The sequence below is a fragment of the Trametes versicolor genome, assembly GCF_000271585.1.
Source record: "Trametes versicolor FP-101664 SS1 unplaced genomic scaffold TRAVEscaffold_1, whole genome shotgun sequence".
Classification (NCBI taxonomy): domain Eukaryota; kingdom Fungi; phylum Basidiomycota; class Agaricomycetes; order Polyporales; family Polyporaceae; genus Trametes; species Trametes versicolor.
In genome coordinates, this window is record NW_007360321.1 from 1,475,870 (window position 1) to 1,493,015 (window position 17,146).

Sequence of the window (17,146 nt, forward strand, 5' to 3'; positions counted from 1 at the left end):
CTGGCAGGGTCCATTCCGCCAGCTGGTATACAATTCGGGAGAGGTTAAGCCCGCGAGGACAAAAACCGGAAGCCCAAAAATTCGTACGACGCACCAGCTACGCACCGCGCTCAAATCGCCAGCTGCTCGTAGAACTTCACGATCCCCTTGATGCCCGGACACACCGCCAGCCGCACGCGCTCGTTCTCGCGCCACAGCGCAGCGCGGCCCGTGCTCTCCAGCCACGCCACCGCGCCGCCCTTCTCGACCATCTCGCTGCGGTCCTTCACGAAGCGCGCGAGGCGGTCGCGCTGCAGCGCCCAGCGCAACCTGCGCACGGTCGAGACGAGGCGTGCGGACACGGGGGCGGCGGAGGTTTCGCGGGGGAGGACGCGGGTGTGGTAGAAGGTTTCGCGTGCTGCGGGAGAGCGGGCGCGGAGCGAGTGGGCGAGGACGTCGCGCGCGTGTGTCCACTGGAGGCGGAGCGAGCACTCATACTGTTTGACCATCTAGGGCGGCGGGGTGAGTAGAATAGGAGGGAGGCAAGGGATAGCGGACGCACGTGTGGGGAGCTGAAGTACAGCCCGGCTCTCCATCGTCGCTCGATGCCCATTCCGCGCAGGATCCCTCGGTGCACCAGGTCGGATACGGTGGGGCGCAGTGGAACTCCCGCAGTACTCTGTCCGAACAGGGAGTGCGAAACGCGAGACGGCGCGACGACGAGCAGTCTCTTGCGGTGGAGCAATGGGTCTTCAGCCAGCTGCGCGAGCTCAGGGTAGGCTTGCGCCAGGCATGTCAGGTCGGGCAGGTCGAGGTAGGACACTGTCTAGGGGTGTCAAACACTCCACGAGCGGCACGCCGCGCGGTTGTACTCACGGATATCCAGCAATGTTTCGGGTGGTAGGTACAGGAGCATGTTGCGTCGCACGACCCTCGGTTAGTCTCAGCGGCGAGTGGGCGAAGCACAGAAGGTCGGAGGCGCGGTTCAGCGGTGTCGCCAGGTGTATGAGAGGAAGCAGCAGGGTGTCTGGGAAAGCAGGCTGGGGCGTTGTTGCCCCTCGAGACGAGACGGAGCGCCGCAGCAACTCGAACGGGCTCAGTCTCAGCGTGAGCGCGTTCTCGGCGTTTGCCGCACCCGCGTCGATCTCAGATCCCGCTCGTATCGCGTCCACGCAGACGCGGTCTCACCGTGGGCCAGTGGAGATACATTGGTGATCTCTCCTGCCATGCTCACCAAGTCCTTACTGATATCGCAGTCACTTTATTGATATCAGGACACCTGATCCCTGCGCATTTACCAAGACTGCAGGATAGCTTGGTCACCAGGGCGTCGCGAGTACTAAGCCTCGCACAGTTCTCGTACCTATATAGTCCCAGCTGGGTTGGAGGCTCCAGAACACAACAACTAGCAAGAACAAAGCCATGGCAGAACCAATCGTCTTCTACGATATACCTGGCAATGTTACCGGCACCGCAATGTCCGGGAACACTATGAAGGCCAGGTACGCATCCGCTCGGGCCTCCACATAATGCGGCAGCTGTTAACTTACACGCACGACAGGCTCACGCTCAACCTGAAGAGCCTCCCGTACACGACGGTGTGGGTCGAGTACCCCGACATCGAGCGCACCGCAAAGGAGCTCGGCGTCGGCCCCACAGCCGTCTGGCCTGACGGCTCGCCGATGTACACCCTGCCCATCATCTATGACCCCTCGACCAAGACCGCTATCGGGGAGTCCACGGCCATTGCGCGCTACCTCGACGCGACGTACCCCGACACCCCGCGTGTCATACCGGAGGGAACAGAGGCGTTCCAGGAGGCGACCACCTGGGCCATCAATACCGCGATCGGCGTCATAGGCCTGCGCATGTACCAGCCGGTGGTGCTCGAGCGGCTCGACGGCGCGAGCAAGGCCTACTACAAGGCGGCCCGGGAGCGCACTTTCGGCGGGGTTATCGAGGAGTGGTCGCCGCGCGGAAGCGCCGCCCGCGAGGCGCACTGGAAGCACCTGCATAACGCCTTCGGGCAGATCGCGGGGTGGCTCGACGCCGGCAGCGGGGAGGAGCGGCGGTTCTTCATGGGCGAGAGGGCCTCCTTTGCGGACATAGTGTTAGCGGGGCGGCTCCTGGGGATGAAGAGGGTTTTCGGGGAGGAGAGCGATGATTGGAAGACGATAGAGAGTTGGCATGGTGGTCGATGGGTGAGGCAGATCGAGGCGTTCGACTGGCTCTGATGATCCGGGCCCGACGCTCCTTGGTCACATATATCGGGTTTGGGGTTGAAAGGCAAGGTATTCCTAAAGCCATAGGATGTCACAGTATGGCGGCCAGGGTTGATTACGTCGACTAAGAGCTTGTACGGAGTGTAGCTAGTGGGATTTCAAGAGGGTCGGTATGTAATTAGCTGACGTATATCTCCTGCATGACTGATAATGGGGAAGAGTTTGCCTTGAACACGACGAGTTAAAACGTTCGCTAGTGAGCCCCGAGAGAGCGACGAGTTCATCGACAACGGTGGAGAAGACATCTTCGCGGCCTGGACCAGTAGATCCCTGAGTGTACGTCTCCAATCGTTTCGGTTGACCCGCTTCATCTGTTGGCTTGGATTGGGGGAGAATTAGGGAGTGCAATCGACATTAGTGATATGGCCGAGATCGAGGAAAGAGAGAAGGGATGAATGTGATTATCTTCCGCCTCCGAACGTGAGGCTGGTTTACGAGCCTAGATAGACGCCTACCCGCGCGAGGCGCACCTGCGCGCAGTCTGCGCGCGACCTCCTTCCGCGACCACCACCTGCCTACGCCTCAGCTACACGATCCGCACTTTGGTCGCACTTCCGCGCTGATCTCGCTCGTTTCTCTTCTACGAACTTGAACTTAAAGGTCGCGCTCGCGCCTCGCTGCATCCATGACGAAACGACCCAGCGCCTGGGACGTTAGCTTCCCAGACGAAGCCGCCGCAGGCACGTCCGCGACACTCGCACCATCGCAGGCTCCGGACGGCGCACCGCGTCGTCCTTCCGGAAGAAGCGGGACATCCAGGAGTGGATCGCGGGGGAGCGCAGAACCAGTAAGCTGGTATATACTACTCATCTGGGTCGCAAACATACCTCGCACAGGCGGCCAAGCGTTTGAGGGCACTACAGCCTGAGGATCGTCGCAAGACTCTACCAGGACCGAGTAAGCACCATCCCTTGTAGAACGAGCCAGTCTTATCAGACCATTTCCGTACAGAGCGCGCGTACGTGCCCACGCCCGAAGATATCAAGGAGGACGTTAACACGGTCGTCTTCGGTGAAGACGCGGTTGAGCAGTCGGGCGCGAGCGTAGAGAAACCCATCCGCGCGCTTTCCGATTTCGTAGTGTTTGACCCGACGCGGGGTTTCGAGCACATCACACTTGACGTACTGGACGACAACGCAACGCCGGGACGCCATTTCGAGGCCGCCGGCCACGTAAGGCCCATATTCCTGAATGAAGAAGATGAGGGCCAAGAAGATGGCCTGGACGACGGAGATGGCGGTGAACAGGCTCGTCAAGTACAACGTATAAGGACGAGTGCTGTATTCAGGTGGTACCTCGACTATACGAAGGTCGACGAGTACGTGGTCTTAGGAAGGCTCTATATCGTCTTGGCTTACCCTTTCTTGACCAGCCCGCTCTATATTGAAACTCAATATAGCTGGTTCGAGTTGCGCGCGCCGGCCCACTCCTACCAGCGCATTCATCAGCGTTTCTACCGGCCCAATCGCATAGCGCAAATCCTCGTCTCGACCGCAATCCAGTCTCCTGCGATGCCCCTCGACGAGTTTGCAGAGGCGAACTACGGGGAATGGGACGCTATGCTCGGCGAATATATATTCTCAGAGGATATACAAGAGACGGTGTGTCTACCCTCTGGTCAATGTATTCTCGTTCTTATTTTGTCCTCACAGATGCCCTTCGTTCGGACCGTCATTGACGGATGTGAACCGGACGTGAGGCGGCGCGTTCTCGATGCTCAGTTCATCGCCGACCTTCTGCGTCGCCAATCCACCCCGCACGTCCCGACTTCCGTTCCACGGCCACGCGTACCGCCCCCACAATATGTCAACCTGACGAGCCTCACAGGCAACCTTGATCTCCTTGTACTGCGACCGGAGAAGCAGAACCCGACGCATGTTTCCGCCCTAATAGACGTCCTCGCCCTGGGACTTTTTCACGAGCACCTGAAGGTGGTCGGCCCGCCACCAAAACATCCGAGCAAACGTGCCCTCAAGCTTCAGCAGGCCAAGATGCGACTGGCCTTGACGGAGCTCGCTAATCGCTGCATCGACGACAACACCACGATCAACTTTCCACACAATCGACGACTACACGAGAAGTATTGGAGCGCTGTCATAGTGGACGGCGTCACCTACGAGGTTTTGTTGCATGCAAGCTCGTATACTAGCCCCCGTCTGCTGATATATCTATGCGATTTAGATAGGCGAGTGCGTCGTTGTGCAAGCAAACACATATCGGAAACGACCACCTCGCGATCTCCCCGACGACTTGACTGAACTTCCGGCGACTGCAATCATTGCCGATTACTTCTGGTAGGCTGTGGTTATCGTTTTTTACTATTGCACTTGACGCTCTCCGCCCAGGTTTGCGAAGATCATTTACATCGACCAGCACAAGAGGACGCTCCATGTCCAGTGGTATGAACATTCGTCGAAAACGTACTTGGACGAGATCTCGGATCCGCACGAGGTCTTCTTGTGGCCGACATGTGACGATATCGATGCCAGGATCGTCGTCGGCAAAGCTACGATCCATCGTGCTCCTCCGGCTGACAGAGACTTCGGGGCTTTGGAATACTTCTGCCGGTGAGTCGCTCTCGTATTTGCCTCTTTCTGACTAACATTTGCTGCATGCATGATAGCTTTGCCTACCATGAGGAAGATGGTTCATTCCAGGACATAGACGACAGGACAATCGCACTCCTGCAGACCGTCCATCCACCAGAAAACTGTGCGACATGTCACTTCCAAGAACAACAAACGGAGGAGTCCGCTTGCGTCGTGGAGGGCGGCGCCCTGCATTACGGTGGGCATGTATATCATGTGGATGACTACGCGCTCTATGCTGCCTCGGGTGGTGGTCCAGCATGTGTCGGTAGGATTGCGGAGATCCATCCGCCTCGGCCTGCTCGGTCTTCGACTTCCCCCAAGATCCGCGTTGCTCGACTGGGCCGCAGGTCAGACGTCGGCTATTTCCCCAACAAGATGGTTCACGAGGTGTGTGTAGTTGTGTTCTACATAAAGTGCTCGTTTTGATTGATATTCATGCAGCGGGAGCTCTTCCTGACTGGACCAACAGAGACCATAGAACTGGATGCCAAGGCCCTTCTCAAGCCATGCGTGGTAGTTCACCGGTCTGACGTGCTTGACCTGGAGGCCTGGTTCGACATCTCGCCTTTCAACTTCTACGCCCACTATCGGCTCCCTACCTTGAGCAGCCCTTGGGCACAGAGGGAAGTACTACGCAGAACAGATGTTCTGGCTTGTGATATCTGTCTGGAGCAACATAACGAAAGGTTTCAGCTTCTGTCAGAGCTGAGCTCAGGTGGCCAGGTTTGTCTGCGCACTTTTGACCCTTTCGGAGGGGTGGGGGCCTTCGGACTTGCGATGGAAGAACTCGGCTGCATGAAACTCACACATGCTGTGGAGATCACTCCCAGTGCTGCCTTGACATTAAGGTATGTGCTTTTGTGGAAATTAATCTATGGCTCACCCTATCATAGGAAAAACTCACCAGAGACGGTGGTGTTTAACCAATGTTCCAACCTGGTATTCCAGTATGCTGTCAAGTACCATGCTGGAAACCTCAGCAGCAGTGATATGGTGAGGGACCTTCATGACAACACCCCAATTGGCAAGCCTCCCTGCCCTGGGGATATTGACTGCATAGTGGCAGGCTTCCCTTGGTGAGTCCAAGCTCCTTGACGTACTTCATTACTGATTACCATTCATAGTCAACCCCATTCCCAACTCAACATGTTCAAGAAGGCCAATGATCGGAAAACCAACTTGATACTCAACCTTCTGTCCTGGGTCGACTTCCTGCGGCCAAAATACTGCTTCTTCGAAAATGTGCGTGGTTTCTTGAGCTCCACCCTCCACGCAAGACAAGCGAGCAAGTACCGGGTTGAGGGCGGCATCAAGATGGGCGGCCTGAAGTTCCTGACCCGTTCACTGTTAGCTATGGGGTGAGTGCCTCACGCACATATTCCACAGGATGCTCATCTGGTCATATGGAACAGATACCAGGTCCGCTTCGGCCTCCTACAGGCTGGTCATTATGGAACCCCGCAGGCCCGAGTGCGCTTCTTCCTGGTCGCTGCGCAGATCGGTTATCCCCTCCCCAAGCTTCCCCAGCCCACTCACGACTTCCCTCTGCAAGACGGTCTGGAAATCAAGTTCTCGCCCGATCTGCCCCCCATCCGGCCGATCCTGACCGCTAATGGGACGGCGCCATTCAAATTCGTCTCGACCAAGGAGGCCATTGAAGACTTGCCTGTGTTTGACTGGTATGTGACCTCCCGAGGAGAGTCAGGAATCACCGACTAACACCATCTGACATCATGTAGGAGGGACCCACATAAGATCATGCGCTCTTCAGGCACGTCACACACACGAGAGGGTGTCCTCACCCTGGAATGCGATGTGGAGCAACAACCTCGAGGGTGTGGCCTGACTGGGCCATGTCCGTCACGCTCGCTCTCATACCGTTTCGATAAACCCCGGAATTCTTTCCAGGCCAGATGTCGAAGCCGCCCCACCCGTGACCTCCAACATATCACTCGAGTGTTGCCCCTAGCGACCGTGGAACGGTCAGACTCTCGAGCACTCCAGCATGCACCCGGACTGACATCTATCTCAACAGAGTCGTCAATATCCCCCTCCGCGCAGGCGCAGACTACCGCGGTAAGCATCTGATGCACAGCGCCCTCTCCCTCCCTCCCTGACCCCGTCTACCGTGACTGACCCAACCCGCCAGAGCTGAACGCGCGGCTTTGGGAGTGGCAAAGCGCGCATCCGACGTCCGCGATGGCACGCGACGGCTTCCGGCCAGGCATGTACGGCCGTCTCGACGAGGACAAGTGGTTCCACACCACGGTGACGAACGTGTCGCCCACCGCGAAACAGAGCCGCGTGATCCACCCGACGGTGCGTGCATCGGAACAGGCCTGTAGCGACGACTGACAGAGCAGTGTTGCACGCAGAGCAAGCGCATCCTCACGGTGCGGGAACTCGCCCGTTCGCAGGGGTTCCCGGATTGGTTCGTCTTCCACGCGGTGGATGGGAATGTGAAGACGGTGTGCTCCCCCCCCCCTGCATCGTTTGGAAACACTCGTATGACTGACGGCACATATATTGCAGCTGCAGAGACATATTGGCAATGCAGTGCCGTGGCCGGTCTCAGTTGCACTCGCACGCGAGCTACGTGAGGCGTTGTTGAAGAAACGAATACAAGATCTTCAAGAAGCGATTAGGATTGATTGAATGTATCACTAGTACTCGCACGGACGGAATATGTCATGACTCAGTACACTGTATGACATCCTGGAGCACGTCAGTCAGGTCGCACTGCCCGTAAGCCTAACCCGGGCATAGAAAGGCGTGTCTCATCAGTGCGACATTCCATTGGCAAATACTATGTCACGGGCGAGGGGCATTCGGACGGGGAAACTTGCAGCTACCACTCAAGCAGAAAGACACGATCAAATACGCTGTATGTCTTCCCTACGACATCGGTAATACAACACGCAGACGGCATGGGGCCGAGGTATACAAAACATCCGCTCAGACAAAACACGTTAGGATGCAAAACTAAGATAAGCCAGGCTAGAAATAAAGATACACCAGAATGAAGCAGCGGAACCGCGTCAGAAGTCGTCAATAGGGCGTAACAGTAGAGGGCGTAGGCCGTGTTATGGCGTGGCGGGTTTCTCGCGCAGGACGTCATCTGCACGGACACGCTCCGCCGGCGTGAACGCGAGAGGCAAGGTCCGCGCGCGCGCGGCCGCATCGTCGCCGCTGACAGTGAGAGACGGCCTCGACGGAGGAGGAGGAAGGCCAGGCGCGTGCGGGCGAACGTCGGGCACCGACGCGGCCGAGCGCATGTCGGGCTGGAAGCGCACGGTCGACAATCGCGGCGCCTCCGCAGATGACGGCGTGACCAGCGGCGACGAGACGAGCTCTGCGCTGCTCAAGAACCGCGCCTGCTGCGCCGAGTCCGTCAGGCTGCTGAGCGGGCTTTCCGAGGTGATAGGTGGGAGGCCAGACACTGGCACCTCAGCGGTCGAGACGGCCACCTGCGCCTTCTCCGACATCTCAGCACCGTTGGACGTGGGCGCGTGAATGTCTGAGTCGGCGGTCGCGGCCCTCCGCGCCATGAACGCCTTGAACCAGCTCGGGCGCGTGCCTGGGGCGGGCGAGCGCGAGTCCCCGCGAGGGCTGGCACGCCGGGTGCTGGCACTGGCACGGGCGCTGTGCATGCTCCCGGTCTCCGCGACCGAGCTCAGCTGCGAGGTCCGGCTACGCGTCGCGCTGGCGGCCGACAGCGCAGTCGCACGCCGCCGTGCGCGGATGATCGTCCCGATGGCGCCGCCAGTCATGCGCAGCGAGTCGATGCCCGGCTCCTCCGTCCGCGCGACGATGGCGCGCTTCTCGTCCGCGAAGTCCTGATCGAGGTCGGACTCCTCGTCTGGGCGGAGGCCTGCTTCGAGGTCGTCGGTTGAGCGTGCCGCGGCGGAGTCTGCGTCCGTGCCTGCTTCGACGGTGCCTGCGTGTGAATGGGTGCGGCGGGAGCGTTGGCGGGAACGACGGGAGCGCAGCGTGCCCGATGGGGCGAGGTCCACTGCTTGGGCCGCGATGGGGTCGACTTCTTGCCGAGCGGCTTCGAGAAGGAGCGTCGTCCTCTCGTCGACCTGAGGACACGGAGCGGCGCCGCGTGAGTATTTGTGGAACAGGGATGGAGATGGGAAAAGAGCACGCACGTTGGTCAGAGTGCGCGGGTCGACCTTGGTCATCTGCAGAATGACTATTCCCGTGCAAATGACTGCGAAGGCAAGGACGACAGTGATGATCTGCGAAGCGCTTGCCTTGAGGCCTTGGTAGAGGATCTATGGAGGCCGGCGTAAGTTAATGGACAGAGAGCAGCCATGTGCGTGCTTACCACAGATGTCACTAGCGTGCAGAAAGTGACTGTTGATACGCCATCATTGTTAGAACGCAATCGACATATACGGACGCCTACTTACAAGTCACGTAGTATGTGGGGGTAACTGTGTGAACTGTGTTAGCTTGTCGTTGATTTCAGAATGCTGATGTAGCTTACCCATCGCTACGGCAGAGAAATGAGTTGCAGCAGAATAAACTAAAATACTTAAGACGTACCTGTGTTGAACATTGCCAGGGCAATATTGAGATAGTATATTTCCGTTACTGCGCGAGAGTGAGCCTTGACCGTTTTCAAGGCGCTGTAGCACTTACGAAGGGTTATGACCACGAAGACCAGTAGGAAATAGATGAACCAATTTTTAAACTGAGAAAAAGATAAGCGCGACGTCCACAGGAACGGATGAACGCCAGACCTGGTTATCGCCTCGAATGGACGTCACGATAGATGCGCCTAGGCCTTGGGTGCAGCTCACACTCAACCCGCCAATGAGACTGCATACGCCCTACATGCCACGCGTTAGAGGGGAGCGTGAAACGCGCAGAGAGCGAGGAGGAGTTCTCACAATATATGGCAACATGCTCTGCTTCCCCCATTTCGGTGCGGCCCAGAAAGCTAGTACCCCAGCTGCGACGAGTACGACGCTGCCGTAGGCGAGGAACCAGGGGGCAAGGAAGAGATGCTTGAAGCCTTCGATCGTCGATACGCTCTGTTCTTCGGGGCCGTTCAAAGCGAGGATCGACGCCCCAAGAAGGCATTGGACAGACGAGATCCAGCCGAATAAGGAGAGCTTCTCCTTCAGTAGGAAGTGTGATAGAATGGAAGAAATCACGACGGAGAGCGCGCCCATTGGAGTCTGAAGAACGTGGTCGGCATGCATGTAGACCGGACAAGCGCGTGAAGTGGAGCACTTACAACGATGATGGCCTCGACAAAGGCGTACGCGCCGAAGTTGCAGAGCTCCCCAAGGATCATAATGATCATGCCAGTCCACCACATAGGCTGTTCAACGTGCAATAGCCGGTAAGAAGGGCCTCCCTTGCGAGTATGAAGATGAAGGTACGCACCGATTTCAGGTACCCCACGCCTTCCCCCGCGACATGGCCTTTCTGTGCACTCAGCAGACCCTTCTTCTTGAAGACAAATGAAGAGCCGATGAGTAGCCCGGAGCCTATGGCCAGAACGACGCCAACACTATTCGTGGGTCAGAAATAATGTTCATCTGCATTGCATACCAACTTGCACTACTCACGCTCGATACTGGGCAGGCTGGGTCGAGTCGGAGCTGGACGACATCTGAAGGATGCGCTCCGTGAGCTATGCGCAGATCGCGACGACCGACGGCAAGGGAAGGAGGCGGTCGTGGTAGAGCAGAGAGCGGGGCGCAGGATAATACTGCCGGCTCAGAAGCTCTGATGCAATAGCCCATGTGACCATCCGCCCACTTAGCGTTCATTCTGTCAAGATACGGTAGACGGGCGTGTGCGGCACGGCGATGGGTAAAAGGGCAGGCTGTCGTTGCAAACCTAGAGCGATGTTGGCCCCGTCATGGTCATCGTGCAAGACGACGAGCTCGGCGGTAAACGCGTCTTGCAGACGCGGACCCTGCATACACATCGACGTCATGGCCACGTGGATTACACTCAACCCGTCGCGTCGCGCGCGTTGCCGCTGAGGCGCCTCCTCCCGGACCTTCTCCACCAGCACGGCCATAGACACACTGGCTGGTGCCAGGAGCCAAGGGCGAGGAGGATGCGCATCACCGCCGGTTTCGTCTCCTATGTGACCAGAACTGCCATGGAGGGACAGTCGTCTCAAGGCCACCCAGGCATGCTTTCATAGGTATCACAACCTGACACCCTCGTTACCCAGCAACACGTATGTATTTCTCTATCTGAGGGTTTCCACCTCCCCGCATTCTAGCTCCCGTACGAACGGTACACAGAAACCGTACATTTGTGCGTTCCGTGTCCGGCGTTTTCGGGAGCTCAAGCTCAAGCGCGCTGCGGGAATCGGCTGTACGCGTTTTGACCTGTTTTGACACGTCGTTGACGCGTCCAAAACGTTGTTCAGCCAGCTTACCTCCTCATCTGCGCCGACCTGCGATTGCTGTCCATGCATATATCCTGAAGCTGAAGTTAACCACCCACCCATGCGCGTTAGCCATCGATGGCACGAACTAAGCAAACTGCCCGGAAGTCTTTACACGTGTCGGTGATTCAGCACAGGGCTTCTGATGATTCAGAAGACAGCGGAGATGGTCGTACAGAATACGAGGAAAAGGATGGTGATGAAGGGGTAGGGGATAGGGAAGACGACGAAGAGGAGGAAGACGGAGTGGAGGGTGCAATTGTCGATATCAAGGTGAACGTCATACATTTCTGAACTATCACGGAGCCTGTCACTCATCCTCAGGCTCACCTAGGGCGCACTAGCCGAGGTCATGACGGGGGATCTCGAATTCGTCGGCGAATTTTCGTTCAACAAAAGATATCCCACTGCGCCCAACCCAGTATTAAGCATAGACGGCCTGGGGACTCTCGGCCTCCCGCTCAGTACACGGGAAGCGGACACGATAAAGACGTTCGCCAAGAAAGCCCCCTTCGGCAAGGCAGACAAAACGATCGTGGATAAGTCTGTTCGGGACACGTGGGAGATCGACGCGTCGAAGGTGACATCTCTAGACTCTTACCGCTTTTCATGTAGCTGACATTGACGCCGTGGCTACAGGTGCACTTTAGGAACAAAAATCCGTGGGCCAAATTCATGAAAGAGACTGTGCGCGACGTATGCGAGGCTCTTGGGGTGAATCACAAGGCCAGCAAACCGCGATACGAGCTTCATAAGCTGCTCCTCTACGAGGCGGGTTCACAGTGAGTGTTATGTATCTCTCGCATTGTTAGCACGAAACTGAGTGCGAATTGTCAGCTTCCTGCCTCATGTCGAGTACGTATATCTAAAGCTTATCCAGTGTTCTAAGATTGCACGTGCTCACCTATCGCAGTACAGAGAAGGCGGACGGCATGTTCGCCACCATCGTGGTTGTTCTTCCTTCTGAGTTCACGGGCGGCGCAGTGCACATCAAGCATAGCGTCATGCAGGTATGCTACGACACAAGCGCGCACAGCTTGACCGACACCTCCGTTCTGGCCTGGTACACGGACGTGGAACATGAGGTCAAAGAGATCACCAGCGGATACCGCCTCGTACTCTCCTTCAATCTCATCCATACCACCAAAGCCCTACGTCCGGCATTGCGTCCGAACACTCTCGCTGCTCGCCTCCAACCCGCCCTGAGTGCGTGGCAGCAGGGGGATAGCAACAGATACGCCCCGCTGGAAATCATATATCTGCTCAACCACAAATACACCCCGGCGGATCTCCGAGGCAGCACACTCAAAGGCGTCGATGCGCACCTGGTGGCCATCCTGAACGACGTCGGAAAACAATACGGGATCCGTATCGGCCTCGCCAGCCTCACCTGCACCGCGTCGGGCACGGCCGATGACCTTACCCGCCGTGGCGGAATAAATAGCGATGATTACGATGAAATGGCAACCCCACCCCGAAGCGACGACTCACAGGTCACTATGGAGAAAATCGAAGAAACCGAACTCACAATCGAGCATCTCGTCGACTTGGACGGGAAGCTCATTCGACAGGATTTCGACTACGACCTGAAGACCGAGGCTATCCCAAACGACCTGATCAAGCAGGTCATAAAAGGAGAGTACGACGAGCAGGACTACGGGGGATTCAGGGGCAACGTGAGTACTGCGTGTACTCGTGTTACGGCCCTTGGCTTATCATGGGTCCTCTTGCTAGATGGCCGGCAGTCTCGAGCGAAGTGAGAATGTCTTCTGCGTCACCGCGCGGGGTATACTCATCCTCTCCCTTCCAGCATATTTGCGCACAGTGCTTATTATGTGGCCCGCATGGGCGCATATCGACATCCTGTATGGCTCGGGCCCGGGGGGCCTCTCGGATGCATGTGAAACCATCCAGCAATCGACGACCCGGAAGCCCACTGAGGAAGAAACAGAGCTCGCGAGTATGATACTGGCGCGGGCTACCCCCTCCGACAGCGCTGCAGTTGTCAAAGGCGTGTGTTTCGCCGCGATTCGGTGGAAGGACCTGTCACTTTGGCTTCGTGCTGTGAAGGCCTGCGACGCCGAACGGTCGATAAAGATCCTCGGTGAAGACCACATCTACAGCGCTATCGCTGCCTTCGACTTTGCGAAGGTCAGGCCTTGGTAAGATGAGTTTAACCCAGCGGTGGAAATTGCGGAACACTCATCGATCAACATAAGCTTGGAACAGGCTCTGGACCGGGACCCCTCCAACGCCGGAGCTCTGCAATTTCTGACGAACCTGGCGGCTTGGGTCGCAGGTAAACGTTCAAAGAAATTGAAGAATGCCACCAAAGGCTGGATTCCAGCGCAGCGGACGAAGCTGCGGGACGCGGGGAATGCGATGGCGAAAGCGCCGGCACACGCACCCCGCGCGAGTGGGTCTGGCTCCAGGCCCGCGCCCGTAGACGATTCGGCACACGCACAGAGCAAGCGCAGGAAGGTGGCGTACGATGAAGAGGATGTCATTGACCTCACCTAACGGTCAACGTTCAACCTTTGTTGAAACGCTAAGGAACATAGTATCGCGTCGCTGGGTCCGACATAATGCATATCTTGTTTATAATGCTAATATAACGACCCTCCCGCCAAGCTCCAAGAGCAGGGGTTCACGTTCATGGAGGCGCTCGTGCTCCGCGACGGGCTCTCCCCACTCCATGACCAGGCAGCAGCGGGAGCAGTGGCACCGACCGTGCCAGAAAGCGTCTACGCCTTCCTCGCCGCGATGAGGCCGTCGATGACACGGCATGCGCCCGTCTTTGCCGCGCTGGGGATCGACGTCGTCCACCTGCCGATGGCCGCCCTAGCGCGGCTCGAGACGGAGCCGTACGGCGAGTTCGAGCAAGCCCTTCTCGCGAAGGGTGTGCCGTGGGCAGATGCGTTCTTGATCGAGGTTGCGCTCAAGACGCGGATTCTTTCTTAAGGGGTCCTTCTGTATGTTCCGCGTCCTCGGGTGTCAGAGGACGCATCGTTCACCGCTGTGTACGTATGTACACAGCGGGCTATTATACCACCGCTGCCCTGTCGTCCACATCGCTCATGGCGATGCTGGCAAGGACAACGGACTATATCAATCTATGTGCTTGAACAGTTTGCTAGAAGACCGGGTGGAACATGTGTGATAAGTTCACGTCAGAGGTATCCTGTCGTACATGCCACTGATCATCCCGTCAACGGCGTTACGAACTCTGGGACACCGCTCCTGGATGGAAGCCTCCGACGACAAATATATGCTGGGGGAAACCCCGTTTCTGACCGGCGGGCGAAGAGCGACAAATCCGTCTACGCACACGCGGCGGAGATGTATGACGTGCATGAGTTCAAGGACTCATTGGCGATTCTTTAAGACTCGGTTCCCACTGGCCTATATACGTTTCATACCAGCGGGCCGACGGGCGAGCATGATCTAAAGCCTATGACCTCCAGTTGGGCGAATCTCGAAATACTCGATGGATCAGGCTCCTGTCAAGAGTGTCTGTGTCGAACAGTACAACCTCTGACCAGCAGAAACCACAGCGATATCGCCGCATTGCATGTGATTCTGGATCTAATTATAAGAGGTCAGCGTTCATTCCATCATATCTCCAAGTGAGCAACGAACTGAAATTGCTGAAGCACGAGGAATTATCAGGTCCTATCGCCGTGCCAGTCTTCGTTCAGCTGCTCCAGCCAGCAACCGCTCGTCTCTCACATCGGCATAGAGCAACGCGCGACCGGTCGAACCCTTCGTCTTTGAGTTCCTATGCACGGTCGTCGGCGGTGCGACGGCGGGACGCACCTTCTGTCAGGGCGGCGCGCACGAGCACGCGTCACCACATGGACCGACACTTCGTCTCTTTGATAGGCTGTGATGCGCCTTCGCGGGCCTTACGACCAGGACTTCCGCCGGGTCCGTCGCGCTATCCAGAATACCGTCTGGTCAGTAAAAAGCGGCGCAGCGCAACGCACCTGTGCCTTCATAACAAACGTTCGCCCGGCGGCGTGTGAGCCACAAGCCATCTCTTGGCGAGCCGCGATGGGAGAAGGACGCTGGTGCATATGGTCCCCCCAGACGCGTGACGAACGCGGTAGGCTGACTTGCTCACTTGAGCTCGCGCGGGGCGCACTAGCACCGACAACCCCGAGGAGTGCTGCAATGCTGTCTGGTCCGCCATCACAACGACAAGATGCGATCGCTGCCTCATCCGCGGAAACGTTCAACACGTTGCTCGTTTCTACTTAGAAGGCCTGTCATATGCAAATAATACGCGGGGCAGTCGTATGGGTTGGTGACACGCGCGAGAATATAAAGCAGCAAGGGGAACCGACGAGACGCGAGCTCGGTCGCATCCCACTTACCCCTCCCTGTCGGCATCGCGCGCTGTAGCAAGCATGGTTGGACGCACACTCACCGCCCTCCCCGCGCTCCTCTGCGCGCTGACCGCCGCCGCCACCCCGACGGCGCGGCTGGCCAAGCGCGACCCGGTCCCGTCGTTCGTGCTGCAGAACGCGCCCGTCTCGCACCTGTGGTCGCAGGAGCAGTGGTGGCCGGCCGACGTCGCGGAGCATCTCACGCACATGGTGCCTGAGGCGGACTTTTCGGCGGTCGCGCAGGGGGTGACCCTGGAGACCGTCGGCGGCCTCGGGAGCGACGTGTTCCTAACGTCGAAGGACGATGTGACGAAGCAGCCGGCGTGGGTCACCTCGGCGGTGGGCACGCCGGACGCGAGCGCGAAGAGCGCGGCGCCCGCGACGATCGTGCTTGTGGAGAAGGACGGGGGCATACTCGACGCGTTCTTCTTCTATTTCTACTCGTTCGACCATGGTGGAAAGGTTAGTCCGGTTGTTCGCGAATCGACCCGGATGTAACGCTGAGCACCGTATTCAACAGGTGCTCGACATCGAGTTCGGCGACCACGTCGGCGACTGGGAGCACAGCATGGTGCGCTTCGTGAATGGCGCGCCGACGACGCTGTACCTCTCCGCGCACTCTGGCGGGTCCGCATACACGTTCGATGTGACGGAGAAGACGAACGGGCGGCCGACGACGTACATCGCGGGCGGCACGCACGCGAACTACGCAACTCCGGGGCAGCACTGTCACGACCTCCCGCTCAACCTGCTGTGCGACCAGACAGATGCGGGGCCGCTTTGGGACCCGACGCTGAACTTCCGCGGGTTCTGGTTCGACAGCGCGACAAGCACGTTCAGCGTGGCAGGGGGTGCAGATGTTGGTGGGCAGGAGGAGCCGGCGGAGGGCGCTAGCTGGCTGAACTTTGCGGGGGCGTGGGGGGACGAGCAGTATAAGATCCTGGAGCACGGGCAGTACTGCATCGACATCCCTGATGTTGTGGATGAGTGTAAGTTTGTGAGTGGCCCAACTGGTGAGTACTTTGCTGTTATGGGTATTCCGGACGAGGTACCGACGATCGAGCTCTTGGCAGGTCCTATCGCGAAGAACTTGGGGCGTACGGCAGTGTGCCAAAAGGAGGACAGCTGCACCATCGAGACCTCGCTATGATGTCAGTTGTTCATACTATATCTATACCCTAATATTATGCATCATCGCAGTGGTTGCTGCTCGAGTGCCTGTAATTAATACTGGACTCACATGGTCGTGCGGAGATAGAGCGAGAGACTTGGGCCGGCCTGTACTCTGGAGGCACGCGGCGAAGTGCGACGGCGTATTGAGGACCGGTGTGTTCTACTTCCACGGCTTCCCACCGGTCTACGCCGTCGCGGTGAGCCCAGAGATGCTTTCGGGGCTAGGACGGGCAGGGAGATCTGCGGCGCAGAGGGAAGCACCGGAGACTGCGGCGCGGCGTGCCGCCCGTGCTCAAGATAACCTTCGCG

At 58.0% G+C, this 17,146-nt stretch overlaps 7 protein-coding genes across 7 annotated transcripts; 5 read left to right on the forward strand and 2 right to left on the reverse strand.

The window, feature by feature from the left end:
- Positions 1 to 43: 43 nt before the first annotated feature.
- TRAVEDRAFT_61880 (uncharacterized protein) lies at positions 44 to 895 on the reverse strand (the record flags this gene model as incomplete). Its single annotated transcript, XM_008034262.1, has 3 exons — positions 44 to 488; positions 542 to 801; positions 856 to 895. 3 exons carry the CDS (start codon positions 893 to 895, stop codon positions 111 to 113), a joined length of 678 nt encoding a protein of 225 aa, XP_008032453.1. The 3' UTR covers positions 44 to 110.
- A 506-nt stretch (positions 896 to 1,401) lies between these two features.
- Positions 1,402 to 2,277, forward strand: TRAVEDRAFT_158141 (uncharacterized protein; the record flags this gene model as incomplete). The annotated part of the gene is made up of 2 exons (XM_008034554.1): positions 1,402 to 1,481; positions 1,541 to 2,277. 2 exons carry the CDS (start codon positions 1,402 to 1,404, stop codon positions 2,211 to 2,213), a joined length of 753 nt encoding a protein of 250 aa, XP_008032745.1. The 3' UTR covers positions 2,214 to 2,277.
- A 609-nt stretch (positions 2,278 to 2,886) lies between these two features.
- TRAVEDRAFT_109093 (S-adenosyl-L-methionine-dependent methyltransferase) lies at positions 2,887 to 7,507 on the forward strand (the record flags this gene model as incomplete). The annotated part of the gene is made up of 16 exons (XM_008034555.1): positions 2,887 to 3,048; positions 3,185 to 3,579; positions 3,634 to 3,862; positions 3,914 to 4,381; positions 4,443 to 4,555; positions 4,607 to 4,828; positions 4,885 to 5,239; positions 5,294 to 5,700; positions 5,746 to 5,928; positions 5,977 to 6,210; positions 6,265 to 6,531; positions 6,592 to 6,810; positions 6,849 to 6,928; positions 7,002 to 7,171; positions 7,228 to 7,320; positions 7,385 to 7,507. 16 exons carry the CDS (start codon positions 2,887 to 2,889, stop codon positions 7,505 to 7,507), a joined length of 3,720 nt encoding a protein of 1,239 aa, XP_008032746.1.
- Positions 7,508 to 7,935: 428 nt separating this feature from the next.
- TRAVEDRAFT_32982 (DUF803-domain-containing protein) lies at positions 7,936 to 10,481 on the reverse strand (the record flags this gene model as incomplete). Its single annotated transcript, XM_008033761.1, has 11 exons — positions 7,936 to 8,934; positions 9,004 to 9,129; positions 9,183 to 9,211; positions 9,268 to 9,300; positions 9,404 to 9,451; positions 9,500 to 9,551; positions 9,601 to 9,690; positions 9,751 to 10,041; positions 10,101 to 10,187; positions 10,253 to 10,379; positions 10,438 to 10,481. The coding sequence occupies 11 exons, from the start codon at positions 10,479 to 10,481 to the stop codon at positions 7,936 to 7,938; spliced, it is 1,926 nt and encodes a 641-aa protein (XP_008031952.1).
- Positions 10,482 to 11,312: 831 nt separating this feature from the next.
- Positions 11,313 to 13,796, forward strand: TRAVEDRAFT_68036 (uncharacterized protein; the record flags this gene model as incomplete). Its single annotated transcript, XM_008034556.1, has 8 exons — positions 11,313 to 11,549; positions 11,611 to 11,856; positions 11,916 to 12,058; positions 12,114 to 12,131; positions 12,190 to 12,952; positions 13,011 to 13,032; positions 13,087 to 13,438; positions 13,496 to 13,796. The coding sequence occupies exons 1-8, from the start codon at positions 11,355 to 11,357 to the stop codon at positions 13,794 to 13,796; spliced, it is 2,040 nt and encodes a 679-aa protein (XP_008032747.1). The 5' UTR covers positions 11,313 to 11,354.
- Positions 13,797 to 13,931: 135 nt separating this feature from the next.
- On the forward strand, positions 13,932 to 14,237 carry TRAVEDRAFT_41591 (uncharacterized protein; the record flags this gene model as incomplete). The annotated part of the gene is made up of 1 exon (XM_008033934.1): positions 13,932 to 14,237. One exon carries the CDS (start codon positions 13,932 to 13,934, stop codon positions 14,235 to 14,237), a length of 306 nt encoding a protein of 101 aa, XP_008032125.1.
- A 1,406-nt stretch (positions 14,238 to 15,643) lies between these two features.
- Positions 15,644 to 16,820, forward strand: TRAVEDRAFT_138685 (uncharacterized protein). The gene is made up of 3 exons (XM_008034557.1): positions 15,644 to 16,126; positions 16,185 to 16,677; positions 16,738 to 16,820. The coding sequence occupies exons 1-3, from the start codon at positions 15,686 to 15,688 to the stop codon at positions 16,812 to 16,814; spliced, it is 1,011 nt and encodes a 336-aa protein (XP_008032748.1). The 5' UTR covers positions 15,644 to 15,685; the 3' UTR covers positions 16,815 to 16,820.
- The last annotated feature ends 326 nt before the right edge of the window (positions 16,821 to 17,146 follow it).